Source organism: Hemitrygon akajei, chromosome 5 (assembly GCF_048418815.1).
Source record: "Hemitrygon akajei chromosome 5, sHemAka1.3, whole genome shotgun sequence".
NCBI lineage: Eukaryota > Metazoa > Chordata > Chondrichthyes > Myliobatiformes > Dasyatidae > Hemitrygon > Hemitrygon akajei.
The window spans coordinates 84,761,604-84,777,798 of NC_133128.1; the positions used below are offsets into that span (position 1 = coordinate 84,761,604).

At 37.6% G+C, this 16,195-nt stretch overlaps 1 protein-coding gene across 7 annotated transcripts in view; it reads right to left on the reverse strand.

The window, feature by feature from the left end:
- The window catches only part of fndc3a (fibronectin type III domain containing 3A), a 244,020-nt gene that overhangs the window by 47,126 nt on the left and 180,699 nt on the right, over positions 1-16,195 (reverse strand). For all 7 annotated transcript variants that reach the window (XM_073045939.1, XM_073045938.1, XM_073045940.1 and 4 more), the window contains 7 exons: positions 11,768-11,892; positions 10,672-10,846; positions 9,259-9,345; positions 5,161-5,299; positions 4,029-4,097; positions 3,076-3,194; positions 1,140-1,245 (listed from right to left, as the gene is read on the reverse strand). In XM_073045939.1, the coding sequence (XP_072902040.1) occupies positions 1,140-1,245; positions 3,076-3,194; positions 4,029-4,097; positions 5,161-5,299; positions 9,259-9,345; positions 10,672-10,846; positions 11,768-11,892 (820 nt within the window). The remainder of the gene's footprint in view (positions 1-1,139; positions 1,246-3,075; positions 3,195-4,028; positions 4,098-5,160; positions 5,300-9,258; positions 9,346-10,671; positions 10,847-11,767; positions 11,893-16,195) is intronic.

Consider the following 16,195-nt stretch of genomic DNA (forward strand, 5'->3'; position numbering starts at 1 on the left):
CTCTGCAGAATCCTGCGATTAAGGGAGGTACAGTTCCCATACCAAGCAGTGATGTAGCCAGTCAGGATGCTCTCAATTGTGCCCCTGTAGAAAGTTCTTAGGATTTGGAGGCCAATACCAAACTTTCTCAACCGTCTGAGGTGAAAGAAATGCTATTGCGCCTTTTTCACCAGACAGCTGGTGTGTACAGACCACGCGAGGTGATTGGTGATGTGGATGCCGAGGAACTTAAAGCTGTTTACTCTCTCAACCCAAGATGTATTGATGTCAATAGGGGTTAGCCTGTCTCCATTCCTCCTGTAATCCACAACCAGCTCCCTTGTTTTTGCAACATTGAGGGAGAGGTTGTTTTCTTGACGCCACTGTGTCAGAGAGATGACTTCTTCCTTGTAGGCCACCTCGTTATTGTTTGAGATTAGGCCAATCAATGTAGTGTCGTCAGCAAATTTAATTAGCAAATTAGAGCTATGGGTGGCGATACAGTCATGGGTATACAGGGAATAAAGAAGGAGACTTCATACACAGCCCTGAGGGGCTACTGTAATGAGAGTCAGAGGGGTGGAGGTGAGGGAGCCCACTCTTACCACCTGCTGGCAATCTGACAGGAAGTCCAGGATCCAGCTGCACAAGGCAGGGTCAAGGCCGAGGTCTCTGAGCTTCTTGTCGAGCCTGGGTGGAACTATGGTGTTGAATGCTGAACTGTAGTCCAAGAACAGCATTCTCACACAAGTATCCTTCTTCTCCAGATGTGTAAGGACGTTATGTAGAGCAGTAGCTATTGCGTCGTCTGTTGATCGTTGTGTCAGTAAGCGAATTGTAGGGGGTCCAGTTTGGGTGGTAACAAGCTGCAGATGTAATCCTTGACCAGCGTCTTAATGTATTTGCTTATTATTGAGGTGAGTGTGACAGGACGCCAGTTGTTCAAGCATGTTACCTTCGTCTTTTTTAGTACGTGGACAATGGTGGATAATTTGAAACAGGATGGCACCCTACACTGGGAGAGAGAGAGAGATTAAAAATGTCTGTAAACACACCTGCCAGTTGTGCTGCATACATCCTGAGTCCTCGTCCTGGGATGCCATCTCTACCATAATGGAAGAAAACAATCTAGACATATTCTAGAGACAAATAAATCTTACCCCAATGTAACTGCAATTCTCTTGCTCGAGGTTTACCCGTGAGTCTTGGTGGTTGACAAGGTCCTGGAGGTACTGCTGCTGTTTGTACTTGTAATGTTTCGGAAACCTTTAAAAGGCATACACCACAGAAAATTAGTTACTGTGCTAATATGAAATGTAATCTTAAATATATGCTAATATTTTTATATTGTGATTTTTCAAAACTATATGCATCTAATTTGTGTTTAGCTTATACGACCTTAATTTTCTCTTAAGTGGGTTTAAGAAATCTAAAATTATTTCTCTCAAGGAACCTAAAATTATTTTGTTTTATCTATAGAAATCATGCAAACTTTTCCAATCAGCAGCAGGTACAGCACAAGAAAGTTCAAAATAATCAGTAGTTTATTACTGCAGATATGTAAAGTGTGAGTTTAACAGATAAAGAAGCTAGATTACAGTGATTACCCAAATTATTGTGAAAAATGTAGTTTTCAAAATGAACTTAGCTGGCAATGAAGAAGAATTTAAAATTAAACCACTGAATTTACTGTTACAGTTACCTTAATAGAATTTTGCATAGAATTCCAGGTAGTGGTGAAGGGATTCAGCCTGATCTCAAAAATCCTGTTCCCGAGGACATAAATTTCACCAAGGACATGAATTTTTTTTGCCAGAAGCAAGTTAATGTCAGCAACTTTCTCTGGGGAACATGTGACACCCAGAAGTGCTAATATCATGAAGCTAGCTTAGCAGCTGAACAGAATGACGGCAGATCAATAAATTTACTTTTTTCTATATAATATTTTAGGCAGTTTATACAAAGCAAGGAAAATAAAGTGACACATTCATGGCAGATATTAATTAAAATATCATAGTTTTCAAAATCCATGGAATTTTACAAGTTATACAATAAGAATGACTTCCTACAGAAAATGTTTTCCAGAACTAAATAGTTTGTTCACTATAGACTGTATGCCTTTAAGATCCAGTTGCATCTCCTTCAAACAACACACACAAAATGCTGTGTTCCACCAGCATTTTGTGTGTGTTGTTTGAATTTCCAGCATCTGCACATTTCCTTGTGTTTGCATCTCTTTCAATACAGTTTAACATTTTCAATTTTGCTTACAGTGAGAAACATTTGCAAATTTGTAATACCCACATCAGTGACTAGATTCATCTCAATAGCAGAGATTTCCTTTTGCACTCACATAAGGCCCTGGTGAGGCTGCATCTGGAATATTACACATACATTCAGTCTCCTGATCCAGAAAAATATGCAACAAGGATTTCTGGAATAGCGGGAGTTTGTACCTAAAGAAATCAAGCAGACCAGGCCTTTTTTGTTGAAGTTTAGAAGAATGAAAGTTATATTGATTGAAATTTACTGGGATAGCAGTTAGGGAGTCTTTGGCCTTTTGTACTCAAAAGGGCTGTGGAGTATCAGCTTATGTGATCAGTGCAGTAAAATATCATAGACACAAAATAACAGCTGTGATCTAACTGAAATGTAGGCATGTGAGTCACAAGGACCTACTCCTCCTCCTATTCCTTATGATTTTATGTTGACTGCACCAGTTAAGATTGTAACAGTACACCCTGTGAAGGAACATGATATAACACTTACGAATTTCTGAACCAATCTATGAATATGCAGAGATCAGAGGTAACTACCATTTTTTTTTAGTATTACACATGTAGAACTTAAATCTTTTTCGTCATTGCAAATTCCAGTCATTACTTAAAAGAAATGTTATACTTACTGCAACAGGGAATAGAAAATAAAATACAAAGTAATGAATATGTATAAGAATTTAATCTAACACAAGTTCAAGCTGTTAAGCCAATTAAGCCAGATCCCTGTTTTTAAAGTTGCCACATTCATACCAGTTTTATAACAATGAAATTGCAAAGATGGTGATTATTTGGCAAATGTAATAAATATTAGCATTACCAGACTCTGTCCTCCCTTACTGATGCAGTAAACACGCAACTGATATGTAAAGCCAGGATTTAAGTGGTCACAGATATGTTCTCTGGCAGATCCACTGTAAACGATGTCCCATCTGTTTCCTGAAAAGTAACAAATAAATAGAACATTTTGCTTTTATATTCTAGTCCTCTTGAAATTAATACTATCATTGCATTCGCTTCCTCACCACCGATTCAACCTGCAAGTTAACCTTTAGGGAAACCTGCACGAGGACTCCTAAGTCCCTTTGCGTCTCAGAGTGAGCGTGAACCATCAAAATAATTTTTCTGTCATACTACGTTGTATGAAAAATCCTGAGTAAAATATTGAAAAATAGAGTTCTATAATTTTCATTAGAGTTTGAAGAAATATAGAATAAATGTGGGTCAAGAGATCTGAGGTTTAAATGATAGAATAGGAAGATGAAATAGACTCAAATAGTTCCTGATGAAGAAATGGAAAGCTACTTTAAAAAAGAGCACTCTTACGAGCTGGAAAGCATGATTATCTGTGTTCTTAAAACACTTGATCTCGAAAAGATTTGCCTTGTTTAGGAAATGTTTCAGTCTTCAGCACTAACTTTAGGGCATCAAAGGTTATGGGGAGAAGGCAGGGGGATCGGGTTGAGAGGGATAATAAATCAGCCTTGATGGAATGGTGCAGCAGACTTGATGGGCCAAATGGCCTAATTCTGCTCCTATGTCTTATAGTCATTTTCTGTGCAAGTATTTGGGTACTGTCCACAACGAAAAATCTCAGCTATATGTAAGAATTTAATCTGTCATGTTCATAATCAAAGCATCTTAATAATTTCTGCTCTTTATTTAGTAAGTTACAGGAATGCAAATATTTAAATCACATATAGTATGCTTTGTAATTAAATATATATTTTAAGGACTAATTTAGGACAAAGCATGAATTTAATAATGGCTTACCATTTATACCCTCTGACATTTCAACAACATACTTTGTAATTGCTGATCCTCCATTGTCTTTCGGTGGATCTGGAAGATGAATACTGAATGATTGGAGTGTCAAGTACTTAAATTAGAAACACTGTGCATTAAAAATGTGCATTTGTTACAAGAAAATTTATATTGTTGTATTTACTTCATTTTATACTGAGTGAAAGCATTGCATTCAATTTGGATTATTAATGAGATGTAAGAATAGGACATCTTTGCTTCACTGTTGGAACTTTGACTTTTAATTTCTAATGTGACACCAAATAATGTTGCTGAATGTAACTCTGCTCATTTACTTCCATAATTTTAGTCTTAAAAGGGCAGAAGCAACTGAAATTGCTCAGATACTGCACTGAAAATTCCCCTTAAAACTTCTCTGAGAACTATAAGGCATTGCCATAGAACCTTCTCTGACCAATGAAGGAACTGGGTAAGTTTAAAGAATGAGTGGAAATATAGGTTTTGGTGAGTTTCAATGGAGCTGGAGTATATCACATCAGCCAAATGTCACAGCTGGCATTTTTGAATGACTGTGAAGTAGAATATTGGAGTTTCACTGCCAGTTAAAACAGCAACTGTACTAATTAGCAGACTACTTACTGAACTTGATACGAGGTGGTGTTGAATTCTAAAACTGCTCTTTTCTTGTCAACAGAAATAGAAAATGCTTGTTCCCACAGTTGAGACAATGACTTGTGATTCACAGCATGTAAACATTGGGGGGCTAAGCAGGTGCTACACCTTGCCCAAGGGTGACCTGCAGGTAGTGGAGGGAAGGAACACCTTACACCTCCTTTGGTAGAGACATATCTCCACCTAGCCACCCAATTTACAATAGCCAAATAAACTACCAGCACATCTTTGGGATGTGGGAAGAAACCAACACAGTCACTGAGAAAGCCTGCAAATCCACACAGATAGCTCCTTATATCCGGAGTGAATTTTGGTCCTGAAGCTGTGTCTGTTGCACGTCAGATGAGCACCTGGCCCAAATTAGATGCTCTATTGATTGTGGTGTGTTTGTATTGTTAAATGGATATTCAAGGTTCCACTGTATCTTGTAAAATCAGTTTCAATTTGATAGTTAGCCTAAGTTTCATACCCCATATTATTTTAAAATTATGAGCATGAACCTTCCCCTTCACCAAAGGTTTACTTGGCATTCCAGGTTTGTCTGGAAGAGTGGTAAACTCTGTGATTTCACTCGGGTTGCTCTTCCCTTCTGAATTGTATGCAATTATCTGTAACATACAATATACAGTTCAGAACAGAAAAAAGCTGACATTCAAAATAGATTAATTTTGTTCTTTAATAACATAATACGAACATAGGAAATATGAACAGTAGCCCAAATGACTCCTCTATGTTGCTCCATCATTTAGTGAAGTCTTAACTGCTCAATTCTATTTTCCTGTCTGTTGAACATTATACTTGATTACTAAAGTTCAAAAAAATCTATTTTAGCCTTGTGAATATTCAATGACTGCTTTCTGAGTTGTCTGGCACAAAGAATCCCAAGATTCTTAAACACCAGACAAGTATTTTCTTCTTGTCTTAAATGGACAACTCTTATTCTGCAGGTATTGCTGCTAAGTTCTACATTTTCCCTGCAGCCCAGCATCTTCCTATTAGAATGAACAACTTCACATTTTCCCTACAACACATATACCAAATTTTGACTATCTACATCCCTCTGCAAATTCTTTTTGATTTCCTGTCTTTGGATCAATAATAAATTAATTACAAGACTTTACTGACAAGTCTGTTCTTGCCTAAAGGAACATAAGCCACATCAAACACACCACCCTCACTTGTTTTTTCCTCAAACAAATTCAATTACATCAGATGTGACTTTCCCTTAACAAATCGATGCTGATGATACTACTTTATCCCATGCAATATTTCACACACATTATTTTAACTAACATCAGCATCACCCCTATCTTTTGTATATGGCCTTTTTGACAATCCCTGTAATATATCATTCCCTCTCAGAGCAGAAATTGTTTAAGTAACACTCTCTTTATATTTTCCGCTACAACAACTGAAAAACTTGTATTCTGATACAGCAAGCTTCCAACCCCAAACCTTTTTACATGATATTTCCATATTATATCATAATTTGGGTGTATCAATCAGTTAATTTACTCATATAGTATTACTTCTTCTATTTACGTATACAGGTCAAGGAGGAACCAAATATAAATATATATAACTGGAGAGGTTAGAAGTTAATTTCAGTAAGCTGAAAAGCATTTGGCCAGCTGGATTGGAACCAAAATCTGCATATAAAAAACAACAATGGAAAGATAAGAATATTCCAGTAAAGCAACAGTCAATGCATCCCCCCCCCCCCCCCCCACCCCCAGTTGGGGAAATACAGATATCCAGAACTAGAGTTCCCTGGCTGATTTTGATAACTAACTTGGATGAAGTAGTAGAAGGTTGGGTTAGTAAGTTTGTTGATAACACAAAGGTTGGGGGTGTTGTGGATAGTCTGGAGGGATGACAGAGGTTACAGCAGGACATCGACAGGATGCATTACACGGCTGAGAAGTGGCAGATGGAGTTCAACCCAGTTAAGTGTGAAGTGGTTCATTTTGGTAGGTCAAATTGGAAGACAGAATATAGTATTAATGGTAAGACTATTGGCAGTGTGAAGGATCAGAGAAATCTTGGGGTCCGCGCCCAACAGACTCACAAAGCTGCTGCGCAGGTTGACAGTGTTGTTAAGAAGGTGTATGGTGTGTTGGCTTTCATCAACCATGGGATTGACTTCAAGAGGCGTGAGGTAATGTTACAGCTAGATAAGACCTTGGTCAGACCCCACTTGGAGATGTGTATTCTATTCTGGTCACCTCATTACAGGAAGGATGTAGATACTATAGAAAGAGTACAGAGGAGGTTTACAAGTATGTTGCCTGGATTGGAGAGCATGCCTTATGAGAATACATTGAGTGAACTTGGCCTCTTCTCCTTGGAACGACGGAGGATGAGAGGTGACCTGATAGAGGTGTATAAGATGATGAGAGGCATTGATCATGTGGATAGCCAGAGGCTTTTTCCCAGGGCTGAAATGGCAACACAAGAGGGCATAGTTTTAAGGTGCTTGGAAGCAGGTCCAGAGGGGATGTCAGGGGTAAGCTTTTCACACAGCAAGTGGTGGGTGCATGGAATGCACTGCCGGTGACGACGATTGAGGTGGATACAATAGGGTCTTTTAAGACACTCTTAGATAGGTACATCAAGCTTAGAAAAATAGAGGGCTATGCATTAGGGCAATTCTAGGCAATTTCTAGAGTAGGTTACATGGTCAGCATAATATAGTGGGCTGAAGGGCCTGTAATGTGCTGTAGATTTCTATGTTCCAATGTTGAGACTGGAAAAAAAAGATAGAAAACTGAATGACTAATGTGCAGTTCACAATACTGTTTGACCAAGCAATACATAAAGTGTTGATGAATAGATTTAAAAAGAGAAAAGGAATAGAAGAGAGTATAGAAAAAGACAACATAAAAGACTCAGAGTTGAAACATATACGACTCAAAGTTGAACAGGCCATATGACCTGGTCTGCCAATCAATAAGATAATGCTAAAGCTCACATTGTTGCCCAATCACCATTATTCTCAATTTCTCTAATATCCATATTGATCTCAGCCTGAGTGTACTCAATAATAGACAAAGTTTGAGTACCTTGATTTAATTTTTTTGATGAAGCAATGAAATTATTTCAGAGGGCTTTATTGTGTATGGATTTTCCAAAGCTATCTGATGGAGTACCAAAATAAAATCTAACCGATAAAAGCAATGGTGAACATTTATTTTCAGATAGTATAAAATGATACAATGATATTCTGTTAGGGTGTGTGGATCAAATGTTAGCAACTAATTCTTGAGAATACAGGACAGTACCTGCGATCTAACATTATCTAAAGAGGAAGGGAAAGTAACAGCAATTTGAATAGGGTGGGAATAGAAATATTCAAATTTGGCACTGCAGTGCTAGATTTAAAGGACAGCATGAAGTATGTGGGGAAGCAATAATTGCCAAATGATACATATCTAAATCTAATGCACCAATAGGGAGATGGTATAGAAACCTCTAAAGATGGAAGGACAAATTTAATACTGTTAGAAAAAGCATAAGGAAACCACTAAAAGAGTCACGCAAAGGACAGATTAGAACTAAACATTTATAAAGTAGGAGTAATCCTCAGTATAGTTCTGTGCATCATACAAGAAAATAATGCCAAGAACTCAGGTGATGTGCAGAAGAAAATTTCTAGAAAGGTACCAGGGATGTAAGACTTTGGTTATGCAGGATTGCGAAAGCTGGAGTTAACTTTCTTTAGGGCAAGATAAGTTAAGAGGAGATTTTACAGATAATCAAGAATTGTTCTGATAGGGCAAATAAGGACAAATTGTTTCTGTCTGTAGATGCAACATAAGAGAATGCTTTATACTGTATTTTTTGATTATCTGGAATGCAATGCCTGCAAAGATAGTGGAAACAGATTGGATATTAACTTTGAAAATTAAATTGGATCAAACTTAAGAAAGCATTTCCAAAAGCAAAATGACTAACTACTCAGATTTCCAAATTACTTGTAAACGATGTTCTTGAAGTACTGTATTATTTTATGATCATTTAATTGATAAGCTGCACAATAGATACCATTGTTTTGACTATTTCAATTTTTGTATTAGGGTTAACAAAAAACCTAGAACACAATTTATGTCCCCCATCTGAACCAAATAGGGACACACAATATATTGGCATATTCATGCTTGAAAGATGGATGATAGATATTTTCCAAAAGCTGAATCAGCAATTTATCCAATATATGAATGATTCTTAAGAAGCTGAAAACAATTCTGACTATAAAAGGGTCACGGAGCTACTGGTATGCCAAATCTGTCTAGTTCTTCACAAGAAAAGACATTCTGAAACAATAGCTTAGGCATTGCCTAATATATTTTTTATATTATATCTATCTTATTGAATTGATTAGCAGTAAACTGTTTTCACCTGTTCTACACAGAAGTATGTTAAGCCTTTAAAAGATACTTCATTTTCCAAAGGTATAATTTAATATTTTTTGCAATATATATTGATAGTTTTCTCATTACTCTTTATCAGTTATTATCAACGCTCTATTCAAACCAGTTAATATAACATAATTCCCCAATGCACTTACCCTAAATTTATACATACTTCCTCTTCTAAGGTTTTTAATGGTACATGCGAGATCCTCTCCATCATACTTTGGCTTAAACCCATATCCCTAAAGGCAAAAATTCATAGTCACGATAGCTTGCTTATCATAACATGCTTCATTTAAACATTTTAATTCTTACAGTTTATTATTTAGATAGTCTTTAACCATCAGTTCTAGACAGAATACATCTTCTAATTGTGCTTCTAGTTCAGGTAAAATTACAGTTTGATTACCGCAAATGAAATATTTGTTAGTTCGGTATGTAAAGTGATGATGATTGGAGCAGTTTGTCCTGAGAAACTTTTGTTAAAAAAAGATGGAAGGAACAGAGTAAATGCATGTTTTACAGGGTAGGTAAAACAGAAATGCGCAATATTTGTCTTCAGTGTCAGCATAGATATTTTATTGGCAAATATAACATAGCTTCCATTAATTTTGAAGCAAACATGTCTTATACAAGGTTTTTATATTAGATCTATGAGATTAATTTATAATGAGAATTAATCTGCATTTATTCTGGTTATATATCAAATCGGACAAATGCAGTTCCTGAGGGACCTTGCATCAAAATGCATCGGCAGGTACCATTAGAGTTTGCTACAACCAACATTTTAGTTCACGAGTCAGTATTATAAGATCATAAAACACAGGAGCAGAATTAGGTCATTTGGCCCATCAAGTCAGCTCTGCCATTTGATAATGGCTGATTTATTTTCTCTCTTAAACCTATTCTCCTGCCTTCTCCCTACAACCCTTGATGCCCGTACTAATCAAGAACCTATCAACCTTCACATCAAATATACCCAATGACTTGGCCTCCACAGCCATCTGTGACAATGAATTACACAGATTCACCACCCTCTGGTCCTAGACTTTCCCACTATTGGAAGCATTCTCTCCATGTTCATCCTGTCTAGGCCTTTCAATATTTATTTATTTACAGATACAGCGTGGAAAAGGCCCATCCAGCCACTCCAGGAACCCCCGACTTAACCCTAACCTAATCACTGGATGATTTACAATGATCAATTAACTTACCCGGTAGGTCTTTGGATTGTGTGAGGAAACTGGAACACCTGGGGAAAACCCATGCATTCCACATGTACAGACACTTCCTACAGAGAACGTCAGAAATGATTTCCAAACCCCAACATCCTGAACTGTAATAGCTTTCGCTAACTGCTACGCTATCATGGCACTCAAGATCTCCCATTCAAAATCGCTTGAGCATTCCTACCATTGTCATATTTTGGCTGTAGCCAAAGAAGGAAAAATAATGTTCTATCCCATTAAGGTGGGCTTAAAACCAGCCTCTAGTGGTGAAATAACTTATTGCACCATTCATTTAGTTTTAAAGATCACTCAGACATGATAAATATTTAATAGACTTACTGAGGTTTCATCTTCCATTTCTAAAATATAACAAATACCCTCATCGGACAGAGTTCCTGAAGGCTTACTCCAATGTAATGACAACCATGTGATTCCAGCTTTAAGAAGCTGAGGACCTGCTGGTGTAGGAGGAACACTGCCGGAAGTGTAGAAAAGCACTTCTTCACTGAAGTCACTGTTTGGGGAAAGATTATAATTTTAAGACAGTTAATTATGCATATTTAGCTTTTAGCATCAATCTCTAAACAACAAAACATGTACAACAAATCCTTGTTCTCCATGAGGAAAAGGTGCATAAACTTCCTGTGGATAATAAACTTGCAAATACCACCAAGGCTCTATCCTTTGTATTCAATACACTCATCAAATAAAAGTAAATATGTCTCATAATGTTCTTGAAGTATTAAACATGTCATTGCACATCTATACATATTAGAATAGTTGAATAGCTAAAGAACAAATGGCATTAGCAAACTATTTCCATTGAATGTACCAAAACGTATAGATGATGATTGGTTTTGAAAACACAAAATACAGTTGCTTAAACAAGGCCTACCTACCCTTATCAGAACAACAAGCCGGGGGGGAGGGTACCACTTGATAAATGTGCTTTGTAACTTGATCACCGTATTGAAATGGACAATAATTATCTCCTTTATATTTACATATAGAAGAATATATTTGTTGAAAATAATTCTAAGATGGGCTTAGGTCCAAACTCAACCTCATAAATCCATTGATAATAAATGATCTGACAGTGAGAACTGATTATAATTATTTTAAGCATATCATGCGATATTTGCTTAAGATACTACCGAGACATGAAGACACAAGCAAGGCCTGTTAATTTCAGAGTTTTCAACCCAGAAGTATGTTTGTCTATCTGCAGATGTTACCATAAGTCTTGGGTAAAAAAAAATGGGAAGAGAAATAAGCGATGCAAGGAAAATCTTTTTCCCTCCCCAAATACGGGGGAAAATTTGCAGATAAGGAGGACTTGCATGTGGCTCTGATAGCATGCAAGTATGGACGCAACAGGCCCAAGGCCTCCTTTTAGGCTCTGACCATTCCATAATTCTTTTTGAAATGCACTCACCTCATTCCAACATCATTTTTGGCTGCTAACTTAAATCTGTATCCCACAGATGGTGATAATTTGGTAACTTTGAATTGCTTTTGTAGCCCGGAATAACACTGTGAAAACTCATTAGTTCCTTTACCCTGCCAAATAAAGAATTTAATTAGGAGCAAGAGAAAACATGGAATAAAAAATAACATTTTCTCTAGCAAAACCAATCTTTCACAGGAAATTTGTTTCATATAAATCTCCCTTCATTAAAGAGTTTATATTTCTCTAACCACTTATTAGGTGTCATCCTTCCTTGACCAAACCTTCTAAATTAGAACACAGAAGAGTACAGCACTGGACAGGTCATTCAGCCCACAATATTGTGACCTTGATGCTAATTTACACTAAATGTCCTCCTCCTGTGTACCATTCATATTGTTCCAATCTCTTGATGTGTTAATTTAAAAGCCTTTTAAATTCCGCCAAACTGCCTGCTTTCTGTATGACACCTGGTAATCTATTCAAGGTACTTACCACTGTCTATGTAAAAAAAACTTGCCCTCCACATCACGTTTAAACTTCTCTCTTCTAACCTTAAAAGCATGTGATCTGATATTTGACATTTCTATTCTGTAGAAAAGACTGCCAACTGTCTACCCTATCTAAGCCTCTCATAATTTAAAAGACCTCCATCAAGTTCAAATTCAATTGTGATCCCACCATGAATACAGCCAAACGGAAGTGTAACTCTGAGACTAAAGTGTAAAATACAGTACCAAATCATAGAGCACAGAACACATAGCACATACAATTAAGATAGTAGAAAAACATACAGTCACAAAAAACCCCAATAATATAGCTCAAATCCCTGAGTATCATGGCTCGTAGACTGATGGTGCATGAGATTTTGTCCCAGAGCCAGGTTTCTACAAGAACAAGCATGCAGCAGTCCTCATCATGCTCATCGTACAGCTGCCGACAAATGCAATGCAGCCTGTCTTCCACCAATTGAACTCTGGAGGGTAGCGCCGACAGGAGGAATCAACCTCCCAGGCGGCTGCAACAGTCGACTCCCATCTTCTCCTTTTTCCATTATGAAAGTAGTTCACTTAATGGAAACTTTGAAAGGCTGAATAAAACTACACTTGTGTGTATCCTCACAGCATCTGGTGATCCTATAACCTCTGTCTCGAAATGTCAGAATTTCCTTCAAAAGGGTGAAACCTCACAAAGTGTCGAACCCTAATGGCATACTGGCAATGTACAGAAAACCCGTGCCGACCAATTGGTTGGAGCACTGAAGAACATCTTCAATCCCCCACAGCTGCAACTGAAGGTTTCCACCAGCTTCTAAATGGCATTTATCATACCAGTGCCTAAGAACAGCAGAGTGAACTGCTTCAACAACGATTGCTCAGTGCCACTTACATCTACTGTGATGATGATGTGGTTTGAAAAGTCGGTCATTAGTAGAGTTAACTCCAGTCTGAGCAAGGACCTAGACCTGCTGCAATTTGCCTATTTCCACAACAGGTCTACTGTGAACGCAATTTGATTAGCTCTACAGTTGGCTTTGGAGCACCTGGACAACAGCAATACCTACACCAGGCTGCTGCTCATCAATTACAGTCCAGCATTCAACACCATTATCCTCTCAATACTACTCAACAAGCTTCGAATTTGGGCCTCCATACCTCCCTCTACAACTGGATCATTGACTTTCTCATTGGGAGACCTCCATCACTATGGATCAGTAATAATATCAATAACAAATAAAAATCATAGTGGCCAAGTGATATGGTATTGGTCTCCTAAGGCAAAAATCATGGGTTCAAGTCCTATTTGGGCCTGTTAGAGCTTGATTCAGTTTTGTGGTGCCTTGGGGGTGGCAAGTATAATGAGTGGCACAGCACTGTTACAGTGGCAGTGACCTGGATTCCATTCAACTGCCATTTTTAAGGAATTTTTACATTCTCCTCTTGACCAAGTGGGTTTCATCTGGGTCAACCATTCACCTCCCACATTCTAAAGACATAATTTAGTAGGGTTAGTAGTTTAATTGGTTAATAGGTGCAAATGGGCAGCGCTGCATCAATTAGACAGAAGGGTCTATCACTAGGCAGGTCTCTAAATAAATAAAAAAAACTCCTCTTCGATGATTATCAACACAGGCACACTAAAAGATGTGTGCTTAGCCCACTGCTCTATTCTACACTCATGACTGTGTACCTAAATTCGCCAATGACACCACTGTTGCTGGCAGAATTGTCTATGATGATGAGGAGGCATAAAGGAGCAAGATAGATCGGCTGGCTGAGTGGTGTTATAACAACAATCTTGTACATAATGTCAGCAAGACCAAGGTATTTATTACTTTATTGTTGCCAAACAATTGATACTAGAGTGTACACTCATCACAATGGTACTTGATTCTGCGCTTCGCGCTCCCTGGAGTACAAATCAATAGTAAATATAATAAAAATTTAAATTATAAATCATAATTAGAAAATAGAAAGTAAGGTAGTACAAAAAATACCGAGAGACAGGTCCGGATATTTGGAAGGTACGGCCCAGATCCGGGTCAGGATCCGTTCAGCAGTCTTATCACAGTTGGAAAGAAGCTGTTCCCAAATCTGGCCGTACAAGTCTTCAAGCTCCTGAACCTTCTCCCGGAGGGAAGAGGGACAAAAAGTGTGCTGGCTGAGTGGGTCGTGTCCTTGATTATCCTGGCAGCACTGCTCCAACAGTGTGCGGTGTAAAGTGAGTCCAAGGACGGAAGGTTGGTTTATTTATTGTGGACTTCAAGAAGTGGAAATCAAGAGAACACACTGATTAAGGGATCAATGGTGGAATGGGTGAGCAGTTTCAAATTCCGGGGTGTCAACATCTCAGAGGATCAATCCTAGGCCCAGCACATTGCTGCAATCATGAAGGCACACCAGTAGCTATTCTTCAATCGGAGTTTGTGGAGATTTGATTATTTCACCGAAGATGAACAAATTTCTACAGATTTACCATGCAGAGCATTCTGCATCACCACCCAATATGGAGACACCCATGAACACTAACTTGCTATTTGTCTTTTCTATTATTAATTTATTTATTGCAAATTATAGTACTTTTTATGTCAGGCACTGTACTGCTGTCACGAAACAATAGATTTCCTGACATATATCAGTGATAACAAACCAGATTCTGATTTGGAAAAAAAAATGCATTGTAATTATTCTTTTCCATCAATATACACAACCATGCTTTAATTACCACACTATTAATGGATTCATAAAAGCTTTTATTTTAAATTTAAAAAAATCTCCCTGCTTTCATTGAACTCTAAATAGTGTTAGCTAGGATCTTCCATGTTTACTTGAAGAGCCTCAAGTTTTCACCACATAGACATCAGTTCTTTGAGCTCCATTTTTAAGAAAGTAAGTAACCCCTATTGCCCTTATTCTCAAGCTAATGTCATTGGGAAAAATATTTGTACAAATTAATGTGAAGAATTAATTTAAAAAAACTACCATTTCTGATTTCACTTAGAATGGCCATGCTTTTAATTCTCTAGATGATTAATGGAAGATAATAGAATTGTTTTAAATACTACTTTTGAAAAGAAATTTTAGTTCTTAATATTTATGTTATAATTAACAAGGATTTCTTTATATGATCTGGTTTGCATATTGGTATAAACATGTGGATAAGCAGGCATTAACAGATGAATCACTGAAATTATCAATGCATTTCAAATATTGCTTAATTCCATTTCCTCATTGTTGAAAGTACAGCCATTTATGACAAAGTTAATTTAGAATTCAATGTCCAAATATATTTAAAAATCAGATGTCCATCAGTTACAAGTAAAGATTAAATAAATGACTTTAACTGAAATAAAATAGCAATGTAAATGTATCATCTGATGAAGTGGAATACGATTTGTTGGGACACTGAAATTGGCTCTGATAAAGAGCCATACAAACAAATACAATTCTCAATGGAACACTATCCATGGTAATTAACTTTTGCCATGTTGCATGCTGGAGGCCAAATTTGGCATTTATACTTCCTTCTGAAAAATGAATGACAACTGAAAGAGTGGAAGACAACTTCTGAAAGGAATCCTACCACTTAACATATCTTTATGCTCTCCCCACCCCCAACCAGCTTTCTGCAGGGGTCACTGCCTCTGTGATTCCCTTGTCCGTTTGTCCCTCCTCACTAATCTCCCTCCAGGCATTTAGTAATCCCTGCAAGCAGTCTAAGTGCTACACCGCCTCCCTCACCTCCATTCAGGGCCCCAAACAGTCCTTCTAGCTGAGGCAACACTTCACCAGCAAATATATTGTGTCTGGTGCAGCCTCTACATTGGTAAGAACCATTGTAAATTGGGGGACAGCTTAATCCAGCACCTCCGCGTCTTCAGGGAGGAGGAGGAACACCTTACATTCCGTCTGGATA